The following is an 18987-nucleotide window of genomic DNA, read 5'->3' as shown; positions in this document are numbered from 1 at the left end:
ATGTTAGAGAGGATGAGCACAGAAAACCTTCAAACAAAGTGGTGTTTTTTCGGACAGAATGTACCAAAAGCAGAGATCGTGTATTTTTGTCAGATGATAATAGTTTTCATAATTGTTATTGCGGCAGTTGTTAATTTATCAACACAAAATGGGAGTATAGAACTATGGGTTAGTTTATTAAGTGGTTGTACCGGTTACATTTTACCAAACCCTTCTATAAATAAAATATAAATGAGATTCACATAAAAAGAAGGGAGGAAAAAATGTTCGAGTAACCCTCCTTCTAACCACGTGACCGAAACGTTCACCATACGTTTCGTTTATCTCTTAATGAATCATCATGAACAATTTAAGCCGCTACCACAACTATAAAAGCACACAGTTATATCAATGGCACAGGCACAGGTTGATTTATCCAAAGAGGTGTACGGTTGTGACTTTGATCACTTGCATACTGATTTATTAAAGAAACAGATCGAGTGTTTAATTGATGAAACAACAAAAGTGGTGGTGAAGAAAAGAGGAAAACATACTCGAATACAGCTTGTTGTTAAAGGGAAAAAGATTCTGATCACTAAAGAAAATTGGACGAAACTGTGTTATCTAAAGGACAGCATCTTATTTCTTCATTCATTTATAGACGAACACTGATAGTACAATGGTGGCAATTAAAGTTGGTATGGAAAAAAGACTGCTTTCAACTATATTACTGTTTTCTTTTGCTGAATTATTGGATGAAATGGTGCAACAATTATCAAAGAAGTTTTGTCAGGGATGCAAAGTGGAACATGGATCACAACATAGACACGAATGTTTGATGGATAGTGAACTAGATAAACTCGAAAAACATTTTGATCAGGCGTTGTGTGAGTTTAAATACAGTCACATACTAGGAAAATACAGAGAGAATGTGAGAACATTGACCTTGGAAAATAGTGTCGTTTTAAACTTTTTCATTCTTCATGTGTTGTTCATGGACACGCTTCGATCAGAAAAAATGAAAGTGAGTGTTTATAATTTAATGGAAAGGAAATTAAAACTTGAAGGACGTTTCACACAGTAATATTGTATTTTGTGTAAATATATGTATATTTCATTGAATAAATTTATATTGATGTGGAATTTTTCGTTGTGTATTTATTTTCTGGTAAAGATATAAAATGTTATATCATTTCATAAGTTTTCGTATTCATTCGTATATTTCCGTATGTATATATATTTCCGGTAGTATTCGGAAACATTCGTTTATTTCCGAATGTATAATTATTTCCGGTAGTAGTCGGAAACATTCGTTTATTTCCGAATGTAAAGTAATTTCCGATCATTTCCGGAATCGTTCGTTGATATCTGCTTTTTCATTCCGGAATTATTGGGTTGATTCCGTATTTTACTTCATTGGTTGCATTTTATTGTGTACTTCATTTCTTTTTTCTGGTTATGTATTTTGTTTCTTTTTTCTTTCTTGATGGTGATGTATTTTGATTCTTGTTTCACTCTCTGGTGGTATATTTATTTGTGAAATAAAATAAACCAAAATAATTAGAAACATCAGTGTATAAAACAAACACATATCTCGAAAAATAAACACAACGACATAAGACAATTAAGGTGTAGACAACAAACAAACAAACAAAAAAACAATGTGTGAAGACCAGGAGAAAGTGCTTTTACCATTTCAGTCACCGTGTTGTATACAAATAGTTGGACCTACTCAGTCAGGAAAAACCATGCTTACATATAAAATACTAGCTCAATCTGAATACCTATTTACAAAAACACCAAAGAAAACCATTTATTGCTACTCTGCATATCAGGATTTGTTTTCAGAGATGGAGAGGAAAATTGAAAACATAACTTTTCACGAAGGTTTACCAACTAGTGAGGAAATTGATAAATGGTCAGAAAATAAAGAACATATGATTCTTTGTCTTGATGATTTATTGTGTCAAGCTGCAAACTCTAGTGATGTTTTAAATCTTTTTACCGTTAAATCTCATCATTGTAACATATCAGTTTTGTTTTTGATGCAAAATCTTTTCCCTCCTGGAAAATAAATTCGTACTATTTCGTTAAATGCGACATACATAATCTGTCTTAAAAACCAACGTGACAAACACCAGTTATCAGTATTAGGAAGGCAGATTCTCCCAGGTCAATTAGACTATTTCATTTCAGCTTATGAAAAGGCAGTTTCTTTAATATATGGATATATTATTATTGATTTGTCAACACACACAGATAAAAAATATTTATTGAGAACAAAAATTTTCAAAGGAGAAGATCCAGTAATTTTCGTTCCGAAATGAGTAAACAAGTTTTAGCCCATGTACATTTTTTATCACTTTTAATTTCATGTGAGGAAGAACAGAAAATTGCATTGTTGAAAACCATGAACGATAAACAATTTCAACTTTTAGTTGAATGTTTTTTAAATGTGTTATGTGGGGTATTTCCGCTTAGTCAATCAGATAAAAAGAAACTCATGAGATATAAAAACATTATTCGGAAAATAACAGATAGAGAGACAACACGTATTCAAAGAAAAAAATTGTTACTTAAATATCGTAACATTATTTCTATCATTGTTAAACCAATACTTGATACAATTTCAAAATGACGAAAGAAATGATTCTTCTGCCAAAACATAGATATGAAAGTATTATACGAACAGAAAACACTGAAAGCGATAAACAAACTAGTGCTAAGGAAGAAATTTCACCCCAGGAGGATATTAAAACAGAAAAAGATAGTTCAGATGATTTGAACACTTTGATCGAGTTAACCATACCAGTGAAATACAGAGAAAAGGCAAAAACACTATTGCAATTTCTTCAGAGTCAGTCTACAATAAGTTGGAACAAACATGGAAAAGTTAAGATCAACAACGAAACTGTACCAAACTCTCATATTGTTGACTTATTGCGGGATGTTGTCATTCCTTATGGATGCAAACAACTACCAAGTGGACATGAAATATTTTATGATTTTCTTAAAAATATTCACATACCTATGGGACTAATTTCAAATAGAATGAGAAAACAACTGGTTCAATCTGATATACAAACAACAGAGGAAAATGAACAATTAGCTGAAAGTGAACCAGAGAAAAATAAGAAGAGGAAGATTAATAAACTTTTTGTTAGGAGGGAACTCTCGAGACTGTTTGAAGAAAAACCTAAAGTAAAATGGAAAAGATTCAAACTATAGCATCATTACTAATGAACAATTGATAAAATATGTTATTTTCTATGTCAAAATAAAGATTGATAAAAAAGTGTTTTTTGGTTTTTCTTTAAATTTTATTTCCATGTTACAATCTAAAAACTAACTTGAGTTGTTCCATATACTTTAATGTAAAAAATAAATCATTAAAAAAAACAGCAGAAAAAAACAATAAAAAAAAAACAACAACAAAAATACTTTCAATGTACAAAAAAAACATAATATATATTTTTTTTTCATTTTCAGGTACAACCCCAATATTATACACTTTGATTTGATAAAAAAAACCTATAAAAACTATTCTTATGATTACTTTTAATAAGACTCTTGTAGTTGTTAGAAGTAACATCTTATCAAAATAACCTGAGTATGAATGAGGAACTAGATTCTCTCCTGAGTAAATACTATTATGACGTTGGAGGACCAGCTTCATATGCTTCTGCCGAAAAACTATATCACATTGTAAATGCAGAGGGCAAAAAAGTTGGAAGATATAAAATAAGACGGTGGTTAAATTCACAAGATAATTACAGTTTACAAAAAACACCTCGTCGTTCTTTTAAAAGAATAAGAGTTTACACTACGGGGATGAATAATTTGTGGGATGCTGATTTAATGGACCTAAAACAATTTTCAAAAGAAAATGAAAATTTCAAATACGTATTAGTTGTTGTTGATTGTTTTTCACGCTATCTTTGGTTACAACCATTGAAAAATAAAACGGGAGACGAAGTCACCTCTGCATTTAAAAAGATTTTCACTGAGGTAAAACCAGAAAAAATTCGAACAGATAAGGGACAAGAATTTCTAGCAAAAAAGACACAATCGTTATTTAAAAGTAACGGTGTCCGACATTTTTCGGCTCAAAATGAACTTCATGCAAATTATGCTGAAAGGGTCCTACAAACTATAAAGAATAAAATTTTTCGCTTTTTCACAAAGAATAGAACTCACAGATATATTAACAACTTGCAAAATTTTGCAAAAAGCTATAATGGTACTCCACATAGAAGTTTACAAAACATTGCACCTAAAGATGTTAATTCTGTCAACGAAAGTGATATCTGGGGGAAAATGTATTTAAGTAAAACAGAGAAGAAACCAAAAGAAATAAAAGTACAAACAAACAAAAAGAAACGGAGGAAAAAACAATTCAAATACAAAATCGGGTCTTTAGTTCGACTGTCAAATATTGCTCATATTTTTGATCGATCCTATAGCCAAAGATGGACGGAAGAGATATTCAAAGTGGTGCAAAGATTCAGACAACAAAATATTGATCTTTACAGGCTTTCAAATATAAAAGGAGATGAATTTATAAGGGGGACCTTTTATGATAGTGAGCTCCAAAGAGTAGAGAAAGATGAAAATAGTCTTTGGATAATTGAAAAAATTATAAAGAAAAGAAAAAGACGAGGAAAAACTGAGTACTTGGTTCGTTTTCAAGGGTGGCCTCCTTCGTATGACGAATACATACCAGCAGAACAAATTCAATCTTTATCATAATGAAACATATAATTTTCATTCGAAGTGATCAATCAGATGCATATTACCCTAATAATTCACCGTTTAAGTTCAAAGTGTGTTTAAATGAAGTTTTACAATTACAAGGTGAATGGAAACTGGGGATATTAGATTTTTACATTGATCAAAAAGTTACAAAAAAGAACAATCATCAATTATACTTATTTTGTGATGTATGCAGTGGAGTAAATGTTTTCCCTAATATACAATATTCACTTTTGAGAAGAATATTTCCCACGGATATGAGTACATGGAATTATATTTTTTCTTTTCCAATATATTTACCAGTAAAGAAAAACGAAATTCAAGTCTTAGAATTTCTTATAAAAGACGAACACGGAGAAAACGCTTCATTTTTGAAGAATAATTTGTCGTTTACACTACAATTTATACCAAGCTTATTTTAGCGCAGATATGACAAATACTGATAAAATGTACATTCCTAATGTTAATCAATGGACAAGATATTATCAGAATGTAGTTAGTGGTCAATCAAATGCTTACGTAAATCATATGAAATCTGGATATAACAAAGGATCGCAATCGGGATCATTTATGATACCAATTTCGAATAAATCTTATCCAATTCGTGCAGAAAAAGAAAACAATTTTGTTGTGCGTTTAGTGTCACCTAGTGAACAAATTGTAAATCAAGCAAAAGAAGAGATAAAAATTGACGATGAGAGTATAAATAAAACGGACAGAAAGAGAAAATATCATCATTCGCCACAAAGCAGAGGAGGTGAAAAGAAGCCGAAGAAATCGAAAAAAGATAAAACTGTTAAAAAACATAAAGGGGATATATTTTCAACATAATGTCCTTGTTAACAAAAGAGAATTTTATTGAAGCACAACCGTCAGAGTTACAGATTTTTGAGATACCCCCATACCAAGTAGGTGTTGAAAGTATAACATACGAGGAATGCAGACCTGTTAGTCAAATAACCGCTTACAATCCTATAGAATTCGATCTATGTGCAAACAATGGTATGGACTATATTGATCTTAAAAGATCAAAACTATACGTGAAATTAAAAGTGAAAAAAGCAAATGGTGAGGATTTACAAGATGGCGATACGGTAGGACCTGTGAACTTATTTTTACAGTCGCTTTGGTCGCAATTGGATGTTTATATACAGGGACAAATGGTAACGTCTAGTAATACGTATTACCCGTATAAATGTATGATGAAAACGTTACTGCAGTATGGCCAGGACGCAAAGAGTACACAATTATCTTCTAGTTTATACTTAAAAGATAGATATGGTCACATGGATGAAATATCGACAAACACTGGACTGTATGAACGCAGAAAATTTATTTCTAATTCAAAAACATTAGAAATGGAGGGACCAATTTTTTCCGATATCTTTGAGATGGATAGATACCTGTTAAATATGTTATCCCTTAAACTAAAACTATACCGCAACGATCCAAGTTTTTGTTTGATGTCTGGAGAAATTGATACCAACTACCATATTTCTTTGGAAGATGTCGTGATCAAGCTTTGCAAGATCAGACCTAACCCAGCTATAATTGTCGCTCATTCAGAAGCTTTAAAGACAACAAATGCTAAGTATCCTTTCACAAAAACTATGATGAAAAATTTTACAATCATGCAAGGAAGCACCTCGTTAATCGTAGAAAATGTTTTCCAAGATGTGAAACCGAAAAGTATTGTGCTCGGATTGGTTTCTTCAACTGCTATGTCTGGAGCATATACAAAAAACCCATTCAACTTTATGAATTATGATTTAAAACAGGTGACTTTGTTTTGTGACGGAATACCAGTTGATGGCATACCACTCAAACTTGATTTCAACGAGAATAGTGGTGCAACGAACGTTTCCCCCTATGTAAAAATGTTCGAAACACGAGGAAAGTGGATGTTGGATACGGGGAATGAAATAACACGGGCTGAATTCAACAATGGATATACACTTCTATGCTTCAACTTAGAACCATTCTTTTCGGATACCAAATATCTTTCACTACTGAAGCAGGGAAAAATACGTTTGGAATGTCAGTTCGGTACGCCATTACCAGAAACAGCTGCCTTACTGATTTTAGCTGAACACTATGGATACTTTGAAATAACTGAGAATCGACAAATAAAGATTGAACACTAACATTCCCATGTAAATTGAACTTATCATGACTATAACTGTTTGTTTTTATTGTGTACATCTATCTTTTTTGTAATGTGTGTTTTACTAATAAATATATTCAAATAAACGAAAACAAACAACTGCGTTCATTGATACATTATGTTTTATTTCAATCAGACAGGATGCAAAAAAAAAAAAACAGGAATAAAGAAAATATATATGTAAAAATACAATACATGAAAAAAGTAACCCAATTACCCTCAAACATACTAACGAAAACTATATACACTAGTTTTAATAAAAAATATGATGCATCTACAATCTCCCTCACTATATGTAAAAATCATATTTAAATCACCACAAATTTTGATATACAAAAAAATCCCCACTTCGTTCTCTTGTTATAAATACAAAAAGAAAAACCAAAACAAAACAAAACAAACAAAACAAAACAAACAAAACCCATGAATATTTAAATTTATAATTAAATACATATAAACAATAACCCTCAAATGAACAAATAATAACATCCCTCAATATATGTTAAATTAGTATTTAAATCACCACAAATCTTGATTTAGAAAAAAAAAATTCAACAAAATAATATCACAAATACGAAATAGTTATAACAAATAGAAAATAACAAAGAAGATTTGAAATGTCTTTAAACGTTTTACATGATGAATGTTTATATGTTATCTTTATGTCCAAAGGCTCTCGTTGTCACACCATCATTTAAAATCCATCTTTTATCATCAAAAGGAACTAATGATTTTTTATTAATAGTTTTGGAATATAAAACATGGTTTTCGCTTCTTATTATATTCATTTCAGAACGTGTAACAGTTTTATCGAAAAGACAATTTTTATACATTTCATGTTTAAGTTTTCTGGATGCAGTTTTTGTGACTCCTTTTGCAGTATGCTTTTCTCCACCTTCAAAAGAAAATGAATACATCTTCGATCTCAGTCCAACAAATTCACTTATTGGGGTTCCACTTGTTTCATCCTTGAATTTGCCTATTACTTTTTTATTTTCGGTGTCATGTAAAAAATGTTCTGGTGGATAATCACTCGTATCGTACATATCTTGATATTGATGCATATCTTCATACACATCTTCCGTTTCAACGTGATATAAAAAGCTATCAGTATCAGAAAAACACACACGAATTTTATCACCATACAGAGATTTCATATGGTTATAATGGAAATCGTACATCAAAAACTTGGATAAGTCTAAAATGCAAAAACCTACATATATTGGTTGTTTCATCAAAACATTCACACGTTTTTTCTCAACTGCCACCAAATGTTCGTTAAATATTTTGCAAGATGCGTAGGATGGTTTAGCTGTTTCTTTATTAAGTTTCTCTTCCGTGTGACAAAGTTTCACATCTTTATGCTTGCGTGTATTGAGGAGAGTCCGACCAAAAATTGAATTATTCATCAGCTTATATAAACATTTCTCAAATTCATTCTTTGCAATTTTCCTTTTTTCGGTGTTAAAGTCTATGTACTTCTTCAACCAGGGGCTTTGTTTAAACTTGAGTACTCTGTGTATCTTTTTGATCTTCATTCCTAACTCTACGTATAGTTGTAAGTTTCTATAATGCACTATGTATTTTTCCTTGTCGTATAGGTTAGGAACGAGTTTTTCAATCTTTGTTAAACATTGTTTTCCAGTTAAATTTTGTAATAATTCCTTTGAATATGGAGATAAATGTTCTACTTGAATATGTTTTCTTTCTGGAGCTAAGGGAAAATCCGAATGAGAAGAATGAAGTGACGAAGGATATTCAAGGTCAACTTCGAAAATGTATCCGTCTGAACCGTCAGCTTTTAATTTTGTGATATCTAATTTTATTTTCTCCTCCTCGGTAAGCCAGTTGAAATGACCATACGGAAGACATTGAGACATGCTCCAACCATATAAGTTATTTGCGTCTAAATAAGATAAATAGGAAGTAGGTTCAGTTGGTTCATACGTATCGAATAAGTATGGATTGTTTGCTTTAGCATATCGATGAAAAATACTAGATACACCGCCTCGTATTCCCTTCTCTACAAACAGCATCATATCTATATCAGTGATTAAATCGAGTACAATTCCAGTTTTCTTCAGCATGGCACTCCAACTAAATCCGGGGGTGGTGAAATAATGACACGGATCCAAATCATAGTCGTGTAAAGAAATGTCTCTAAATTTTTCAAAAACATCTGCCAAAAGAGCTACATCCATTTTAAGATACACATCGGAGTATTCCCCCAATGTTTTTACTTTCAGTTTGTCCCACACTGTTTGCGCAAATTGATAATCTTCATCAGATATGTGAGTGTCTCCTAATTTGTTAAAAAAATCTTCTTTGGATGGTAAACAAGGTTTTTCCAATTTCTGCTCGGTATCGACATAATCATAGGGGAATACTCCTTTTCGTAGCAATAGAGAAAATACATCTGGATCCGGAAAAGTTTTAGATAAGTAATTGAAATGTTTTTGTCCTTCGTCAGCTAGATTTTTTGTTAAAGTTGCCAGTGAACTGTTTAAAAATTGCAAAGAATCGATAAAGCGGAGATTTCTTATAGAAAATGACATATATTTTTCTTTGTTGTGTGGAATAACAGTGATGTCTTGTTCCTTAAACTTTCCTATTTTACTCATGATGAGATTTGCATCAAATCCTTTCAAATTATGAATAACAACAGGTATAAATTTCGGTATTTTGATCTGTAAATTGCAGTTATTACAAGAAATGCCACGAATGGACCCAGTCACGTGATCGTGTTCCTTGACTTTGTAATTTTTGCTGCTGAAAGCTTTTTTACATACATAACATTTTTTGGCATATTTGTAGTCTAATTTATCATACTCAGTTATTATCATTGGCTCGATGCGGCTAAGTATGTCTCTAATTTCTTTCTCCTCTTCAAGAAGATGACGGATAAAGTTCTCCACAACATCAGGTCCACGGTATATGACGGGTGGTTTGTCGTATCGCTTATCAATTGACACTCTTTGATATCCAAAACTGTACGGTTCCATTTGTTGGTATGTAGTTGTACTTGACGTGTTTGGATTCGGATGACAAGTATCGACTTTCCTTGTTAAACACTCAAAATCAGCATAGATTACAAACGGAATTCGGGCGGTTTTCGCATATTCTTTGAATTCCAGAACTTCTCCCTCCTTGGGAAGTGTAATTTTCTGAAAATTGACATCCGGGGCTTGATTGCTAAGGCGGTTTTATGTCACGGCTCCCACAAAAAGTATGATTTAATGTGTATCAGATGTGGTTTGATAACTAATTTTTAATCAGACGAAGTTGTAATAGAAGTTGGAAACTTTTACAGTCGTAAGATGTCAAATTCAGCAAATAATACAAATACTACAATTGAAAATTCAGAGGTAAACCAAACCAATGACAAAAACAATATGGCGGACACCATCGAGTCTTACTCTTCTATATTGCAAAAACAAAACACAAAAAACAATTATGATGTTGAGGATGTAAAACCAGTTTTCATATTAGAAACTGACTTGTTTGGCAACACTAAACCAAGCAGAGACCAGTTTCTAACACACATAGAACTGTACAAAACCATTGACGCTACAATATGCCCAGCCAGTCATCTCAAAGGGTTGCAGCGTGTTCGAGGTTTGTGGAGAATCTATTTTGATTCTGATATCGATAGAGAATCCCTCATTACGTCTGGCATAACAATTCGGAATAAATATATCCAGGTTTACAGTAGAAACCCAAGGATAATTGTTAATGAAAGACCAACTTACCTGAAAGTACGTGTAAAAAATGTGCCCTGTTCCGCTGAGGACGGAAAGATTGAACGAAGCTTAGAATACCACGGATGCGAGGTTATTAAAATGTACAGAGAACGATTGCGAGTAGATGGCCTGTTATCAAATTGCCAAACTGGAGACAGAATCGCAATGGTAGCTCCTTTAAGTAAAGCTTTACCGAGATCTGTCCTTATTGGTAAATACAGAGCAACAGTTATTCACCAAGGACAAGAAAATCACAATCAAGCTGAAATCTCATGCAATAAATGCCTAAAGAAAGGTCACAAATTTTCGCAGTGTCCAAATGACTGGGTTTGTCTTCATTGTAACAAACAAGGACACAGACAAGCAGAGTGTAATTCGCATCTAAGTGAAAGTGACGACACAGAAGACGACAATTCAGATGAGGATAAGTCAGAAACAGAAGACTCGGTGCAGACATCACAATCAATACTGCAACCAATCCCCAATGACAGTCAAACAGTATCAGCTATAGCTCCACTCAGTAATGATCAAACAGACACTTCTACCAACAAAAGTGCAGACAACGACAATACATACATGAACAATCATGACTCAGGATTGGAAGCTATAAACACCAACACTCCAATAGATGGTTCGCACAAAAAAAAGAAGAAAAAAAAACTGACAAATAATCAAAAGAAAACACTAGGAGATATAAGCCAATATTTCCAAGGAACGAACCAAACTCCAAGAAATAAAACCGATAAGAGAAATGCAACAACCCCAACAGAAGAGTATCAAGAACGTACAGGTCCTGCACAAAAGACATTTAAACCGTAGGGCCAGTACGATATGTAAATCCATTACAATGCAATTGTTAAATAATTAAAACACTACAATGCTCAAATATAAATATATGTACATAGAATTTATTATTTTTACTTTATTAATTAAAAAAAAACAAAAAAATGATTGTGATGCAATGCAAGATTGCATACTTTCAAAAGATTATGACTATTTGAATGTCAAATATATGTTTATCATAAAAAATGTTTATGTTTCAAACAATCACCTGTTAGTATGGTACGCTATAAATAGAACATTAGAATTTGAATGTATCTTTGGTAAAAACCACATCATTGATATTGAAATTGCAAGAAATACACATATCTATATCCAACATTTTTTTCTCCATGTGAAAAAAAATCCATCAGTCATTTATGCCACGTTTATAATCCAGAGTGGTAATATTCTTCACACTTGTTTTCAATGTATAGAAAAGGAAAATCCAAATCTATTTTTAGAACATGTCACTAAATGTATAGCCATCCACGTTTTTTTAACATTCACAGGTAAATCCAATAATGATATATTTCTATTCTGGCTAATATTTGGAATATGGTATATCACAAAACCATCACTGAAATTGTTTAACTTTTCTTTTAATAACATCTGGTGTTCAGACATACCACTTCAATTTGCTAATCAGAATCTGGGTCAGTGTCTGAGTAATGTCAAGGCCATATGCGGTCTGAAAATAGACAATGAAATAAAAAGTAAACAATGTAGTTATCATACTATAAATGTTAAAATGATTATTTGCAATATTATTGTAAGCACTATTGGCAATGTTATGTACAATGTGTATATTAATATTAATGCTAGCTGTATATACCATGTTGTAAACAAATTATGGTTATATTATATATAAGAAACTTTACTTTTTTTAACTAGAAATCTATGGTAAACAATGAGTGAAACAATACATATATGTTCATTAAACTGCCAAGGTCTTGGTTCAAAAGATAAAAGACAAAGGCTTCATATGTGGATGAAGTATCAGAATTGTAATATTTTATTTGTACAAGAGAGTCATTTTACTTCTACTTTAGAGGAAAAATTTAAAAATGAATTCAAAGGTGATACATATCACAGTTATGGAAATTCTCAATCAAGAGGGGTATCTATTTTTATAAGTGATCACACTGATTATCAATTAATTGATAAATTTCAAGATGAGGAGGGGCGCATAATTTTGATTAACATAGAAATTTCAGAAAGTATATATACTCTAGTTAATATTTATGCACCAAATCTACCTAAAAATAGGAATGTTTTCTTCAAAAAAGTAAATGACATGATACAGAAAAACAGTTTAGGTATGGTCATAGTAGGGGGAGATATGAATGATACATTATCTAATATTGACAACAAAAAAAACAACAGAAATAATAAAAGAAAACAAAAACCAGTCAACAGTTTAAAGGGGTTAATCAAAACACACAAACTGATAGATATTTGGAGAAACATACATAGAAATAATATACAATTTACATGGAGACGGAAAAATAAGATAAACGAAGCTTCACGCATAGACTACTTTCTTGTTTGTCCAGAAATAAGGTCACATATTTATTCAACAGATATAAGACCTGCACTTATTTCACATACAGATCACCAAGCTATATCTTTAAAGGTAAAAGGGAGATCACAATCAAAAGGGAAAGGTTATTTTAAAATTAATAACAGTATCTTAGATAATACAGAGTATAAAAATATAATAAAAGGTCTTATCATGAAATATAAAAATAAAACAAAACTTACTGATAAAATAGGCCATCAATGGGATCTGTTCAAAATTGAAGTTCGAGAACATACTGTTGCATACTGTAAAAGAAATGCAAATAAAAATAAAAGTGAAATACATATATTGGAAAATAAGATAAAAAAATTAAATGAAAATATAAACAGAAACTGTAAAGATGATGTTATTAAACATTATCAAGAAGAATTAACTTATAATGAATGTAAACTAAGAAAAATTTATGAAATAAAAAGTAAAGGAGCTCAAATAAGGTCAAGGATTAAATGGGTAGAAGAAGGAGAGAAAAATACTAAATTTTTTTTGGGACTAGAAAAAGCTAGACAGACCAGAAAGACTATAACTGCTTTAAAAGATGAAAAAGGAGATATACATACAGAGTCTTCTAAAATTTTACAAATAGAAAAAGAATTCTATCAAAATATTTATAATAGCACATGTCCAAATGTAAAATCCATAGATAAATATATTAATGATATAAATATTGATCATAAATTAAATAAACAAGAGAGTGAGATAATGGAAGGTACGTTAACCATTGAAGAATGTACTAGTTCGTTATTCAAGATGAAACTTAATAAATCACCTGGAATTGATGGACTTAGTGTTGAGTTCTATAGGACTTTTTGGAATGATTTAAAAGAATTTGCTGTATCTACATTTAATTATTCATATAAAAAAGGGGAGTTAACAAGTTCTCAAAAACTAGGAGTTATTTCTCTAATACATAAAAAGAATGATCCACTTTGCTTAAATAATTATAGACCCATAACTTTATTAAATATTGATACAAAATTAATTGCATATTCATTGGCTCAACGCATTAAAAATATACTTCCAAATATTATACATAAGGATCAAAATGGGTATGTTAAAAATAGATATATAGGTTATAATATTAGACAAATCCAAGATATAATTGATTATGCAGAAAGATTTAACATAGAGGGGGCACTACTTTTTTTAGATTTCTCTAAAGCATTTGACTCTTTAGAATGGGATTTTATGTTTTCAGCTTTAAAAAAATTTGGATTCCAAAACTCTATGCTTAAATGGATTAAAACTTTATATACAGATATAAAAAGCTCAGTAATAAATAATGGATGGATATCTGAACCCATAAACATTCAACGCGGTATACGACAAGGGTGTCCGTGCAGTGCATTAATTTTTGTTATTGCAGTAGAGATATTAGCCTGTAACATAAGGCAAGACCATAACATTAAAGGCTTTGAAATTAAGATAGATGGGAAAACACATTCATTAAAAGTCAGCCAACTTGCAGACGATACAACACTTTTTCTAAAATCACAAAAAGACATTTCAAAAGTTTTAAATATGATTGAAATCTTTGGCACATTATCAGGACTTAAATTAAACAGATCAAAAACAGAAGGCATATGGTTAGGAAAACACAAACATTGTAAAGAAAAATATGAAAACATTAACTTTACAAACAAACCAGTAAAATGTTTAGGAGTTTTTTTTGGTTGTAATAAAAATGATTGTCAAAAGCTCAATGCTGAAAAACAATTAGAAAAATCTGAGAAGATAATTAAAAACTGGGAGAAAAGAAATCTAACCTTATTGGGAAAAATAACAGTTATTAAATCACTGATTCTACCCAATATTACTTTTTTAGCATCTGTTTCTCACATAGAAAAAGAATATATTGATAAATTTAAAAAAATTGTATTTCAATTCTTATGGAAAAGCAAAACAGAAAAAGTTAAACGTAATGTATTAAGCTATGAATTGCTAGATGGTGGTTTAAAAATGATTGACATAGATAAATACATAGAATCTTTAAAAATTGGGTGGATTAAAAGATTAATATATGGAGATTTTGCCAACTGGAAAGTAACACCATTATTTTATTTTAATAAATTTGGCAAGAATTTCCTTATCTTTCATATGAACATTGATGGTATTAACTCAATTCCTGGTTTAAATAAGCTGCCAGAATTTTATTTGAATATATTAAAAGCATGGGTAAAAAACAAAAAAATAGAGCAACCAGAAAACTTTAGAACTATTCGACAACAAGTAATCTGGGGAAATCAATTTATCAAGATTAAAAAAAAAAGCCTTATATTTCAAAACTGGATAAATAGCAAAATCATATATGTAAATGACATTATAGATGAAAATGGTAACATATCAGAGAAATATATTTTACAAAAACTCAATATTAAATGTAATTGGTTGTCAGAATTTTCTCAATTGAAGAAAGCTTTACCAAAAGAATGGATAAACATTTTAAGACAAGAAAATTCAAAGAAAACTCAAGTAAAAACAGATTATGTTTTATTTATTAAGAGAAATTGTAATTATACAGAAACATTAGACAAGTTAGAAACAAAAAAAATTTATAACACATTCATTCAGAATGAGATTCAAATTCCTGTTGGTTTTAACCGATGGAAAACAGTGTTAAATATTGAGTATATTAAGAGTTCAGTCTGTAATATATTGAAATTTGTTCACCATTATTTGAAAGAAAATAAGTATAAAGTGTTTCGTTGGAAATTGTTACACTTTATTCTACCTTGTAAAACTTTATTAAAACAGTGGAATATCTGCAATACTTCAAACTGTAATTTTTGCAATACCACTGAAGATTATGATCACATGTTTCTGAAATGTCATTTTCTTGATGACTTCTTTAGTAAAATTAAAAATCTTTTTGGAAAACTGAATATTGATAATAATATTCTAACATTGAAAAATCTAGTATTTGGTTATAAAATTAATGATGAACAATATTATGAAATAAATTATTTGATTACATTAATAATGTTTTGTATATATAAAGCTTACTACATGTCTGAACAGAAAACAGAAGCTATAAATGTTTATGCTGTATTTAAAGCAGAATTTATGTATAGTTACAAATTACAGGCAAAATGTAAGACTACACATTGTAATTGTTTCCTAGAAAAAGCTTTCAAATTGTTGAAATAATTTTTTGTTTGTTTGAGAAATATATGATCTAGCAAAAATAAATGAAAGAACTTAATTAAAGATATAAATTTTTTAAAATTACACATCAGGAACTGATGAAGTAATATAAATTTTACTGTTCACCGCCACATGTTAAGATTAATATCGAGGCTATTTATATCAATTTACCGTTACAAAAAGAAGATTTGAAAAAGAAACCAGTCTTACTCTTGATCTTCTTTACACTATTGATAAATTTTGATTTAGACATACCTGTTATAATGCTATACCACATCTGTTTGTTCTATTTTTAAAGACGCATAAACCGGTGTGACAATTTTGTTTCAAACCAGGAAGTTATTCGATAGAAAAACAATGCACACGTTAACGGAGAAAATATGGAAAGTTTCCGGAAACTATACTCAAAAATCATTTATATTGCTAGATGATATCCAAATAGTATTTTTTTTCCTATTTATATGTATAGGTAAACAAATAAATCTCGCTGATATTTACTTGTTTATTATTTCATTGCTGATTATTTTATAACTTAGCTGTTAGATTATAATACTGATGTTGATTTAATATATTGATGCTTACCAGAAAACAACCCTGGATTTCTGGTATTAACAAACAGGGACTCTTCACTGGTATGCTGGACTGGTGAGGTATATTGTTAACAGCAGAAAGTGCAATTTGTTGTTGAATAAAAATTAAAAAAAATTTTCTGAAAATCAAATTTTCCACAGTCTGCTTTATGCCTCTCTAGTTTGCATTTATCAGTAAATCCTTGCAAGCAAAGATAACAAAAAAAATGTTCCTCACGATGTTTCTTTGTCCTCGATAAAAACCTGTTAAAGTTGTTTATCAGTACATAATGACTTTTGTTGTTTTCTTTTAAATATAATATATTCACATGATGACAGAAGGTTTTCTTTGTGATGTATAACGGGTAGATTTCTCCTTCTTCGTATCCAAAAATGTTAACTGAAATAGTGGTATTCTGTTTTTCGAATTGTGATATTTGAGATAACGGAGTGGGATACTCGATACCAGTCATGTTAACTGAGTTAACAAATGGAACATAATTCTCTACATTTTCTGGATTTTGTTGAAAGTTATGCATACTGGAAAGAACAGTCCATAAAAAACATTTGTTGTCCAAGTTCTGAATGTTGAGTATACAGTTCGATCTTTTGAGTGATGTTGGTAGTTCTAAATAACTACCTCCTTTTAATGGTTTGTACTTTGTGACGCACAGATCAAGTTGTAAAACCTCTTCAAGTTGCCATCCACTCCCATTCTTGATGAATTCTTCGAAAGAAATGAATATTTTTTGAAATCCTTTATTCAACTCGTGAGGTATTTCACTAGCACCAGATTGTAAAATGGTACTCACTTTAGTATTGAAATGCGGTTCAGCTTCGGCGTATTTGCCATCTGGTGAATATTTAATCATTCTTACATGTACACTCATATAAAACTTTATATTGTTTTTAAGTAGTCTGTCCTCTAATATTTGCGCAATATCCACTTGTTTTTCTTTGAAAAATAACATCAAGTCATATCTTTCTTCATTGTTGCTGGGTTGTAATTGAATATTTTCCACACCATCGTTCAGAGCTGTTGTTGTTAACGATCTTTTCTCTCTTGCATTGCGTACTCGTTCCTCGGGAAGTTGGCCAACATCTTCTATCCTCTGGCGTTTACGTGGGGGTTGTATGTCGTCTTCCTTCTGTACGTTTTTCTTTACATCATGTTTTCTCTTCATATGTTTAGTTAAAACATCTTTTCTTTTCGTGGTGAAACCACAATGTTCACATTCATAGTTTATATTCGAATGGTTCTGTTGGTGTCGAATTAAATGATCTTTTCTTGCATACCTCATACCGCATGTTTGACACTCAAAATTTGATACATTATCTTCATTTGTTACACTGCCATCTTTTCCCATAGTAGATTGATCAAGTTGTTTTTCAGTTGGATTTTGCTGCTTTACTGATTGTAAGACTGCATTAAAATCCTGCGCTGACAGTTGCTGTAACTTCTGTAACACATCTTGTGGAATAACTTTTACCAGTTGGTCAATCATGTGTTGGTTATAATTTTCCATATTGAATGAATGATTGATACTAGTTTACATTGAATTATATACTAAGGAATGTAAACGTGGATAGTTCAACGTGTATACCACGTTTACAAGATAATACGTAGGAGGGTAGAGGGGATTAAAAAACATGTCCGTTAATTTTTTCCCCCACCGGATTTTAACCAGGATGTTAAGTACAAGTTAAGAAGATTAAGAGATTAATCCACTTCAGTTAAGAGGATTATAACCAGGATGTTAAGTACAAGTTAAGAAGATTAAGAGATTAATCCACTTCAGTTAAGAGGATTATAACCCGGATGTTAAGTAGCAGTTAAGAGGATTAAGAGATTAATCCACTTCAGTTAAGAGGATTATAACCAGGATGTTAAGTACCAGTTAAGGGGATTAAGAGATTATAGACCGGATACTACGTCATAGTTAAGAGGCTTAGCTGTGACGTGACTTCCGGTGGGGTTTTGGTGGGGGACTGACCCCATTTCATACTACTATCGATTTTAAATTTAGAGTATCAATTCTCAGCGGTCAGCCATTTTGTGTTCTTTCTCGATTAATAAAAACGATATGTCTATAAACCACAAAGAAACAAAACTACAGTAACCGATGTGGTCGTAATTGCGTGTCGATATCTTGTCAATCGTACGGTTGTTTTATCCGACTAACTAACTTGATAAGGAAAATATTCTTATTTTTTTTAAATTACCATGGTCTGTTGTTTTTA

General features: G+C 30.9%; 3 protein-coding genes across 3 annotated transcripts; 2 read left to right on the top strand and 1 right to left on the bottom strand.

The window, feature by feature from the left end:
- The first annotated feature begins 3591 nt into the window (after positions 1-3591).
- Positions 3592-4728, top strand: LOC139515423 (uncharacterized). Its single transcript, XM_071304993.1, has one exon. It carries the CDS (start codon positions 3592-3594, stop codon positions 4726-4728), a length of 1137 nt encoding a protein of 378 aa, XP_071161094.1.
- An 833-nt stretch (positions 4729-5561) lies between these two features.
- On the top strand, positions 5562-6875 carry LOC139515422 (uncharacterized protein F54H12.2-like). The gene has a single exon (XM_071304991.1). The coding sequence runs from the start codon at positions 5562-5564 to the stop codon at positions 6873-6875; it is 1314 nt and encodes a 437-aa protein (XP_071161092.1).
- Positions 6876-7542: 667 nt separating this feature from the next.
- LOC139515421 (uncharacterized) lies at positions 7543-9897 on the bottom strand. Its single transcript, XM_071304990.1, has one exon. It carries the CDS (start codon positions 9895-9897, stop codon positions 7543-7545), a length of 2355 nt encoding a protein of 784 aa, XP_071161091.1.
- Between the last annotated feature and the right edge of the window lie 9090 nt (positions 9898-18987).

Source organism: Mytilus edulis, chromosome 3 (assembly GCF_963676685.1).
Source record: "Mytilus edulis chromosome 3, xbMytEdul2.2, whole genome shotgun sequence".
Taxonomy (NCBI): Eukaryota; Metazoa; Mollusca; class Bivalvia; order Mytilida; family Mytilidae; genus Mytilus; species Mytilus edulis.
Note: the sequence above shows the minus strand (reverse complement) of the source record. Positions and strands in the feature narration are given on the sequence as shown.

What these genes read in the sequence shown, in the direction of transcription:
- LOC139515423 (XM_071304993.1), top strand. Translation starts at nt 3,592, where the DNA reads ATGAATGAGGAACTAGATTCTCTCCTGAGTAAATACTATTATGACGTT.
- LOC139515421 (XM_071304990.1), bottom strand. Translation starts at nt 9,897, where the DNA reads ATGGAACCGTACAGTTTTGGATATCAAAGAGTGTCAATTGATAAGCGA.
- LOC139515422 (XM_071304991.1), top strand. Translation starts at nt 5,562, where the DNA reads ATGTCCTTGTTAACAAAAGAGAATTTTATTGAAGCACAACCGTCAGAG.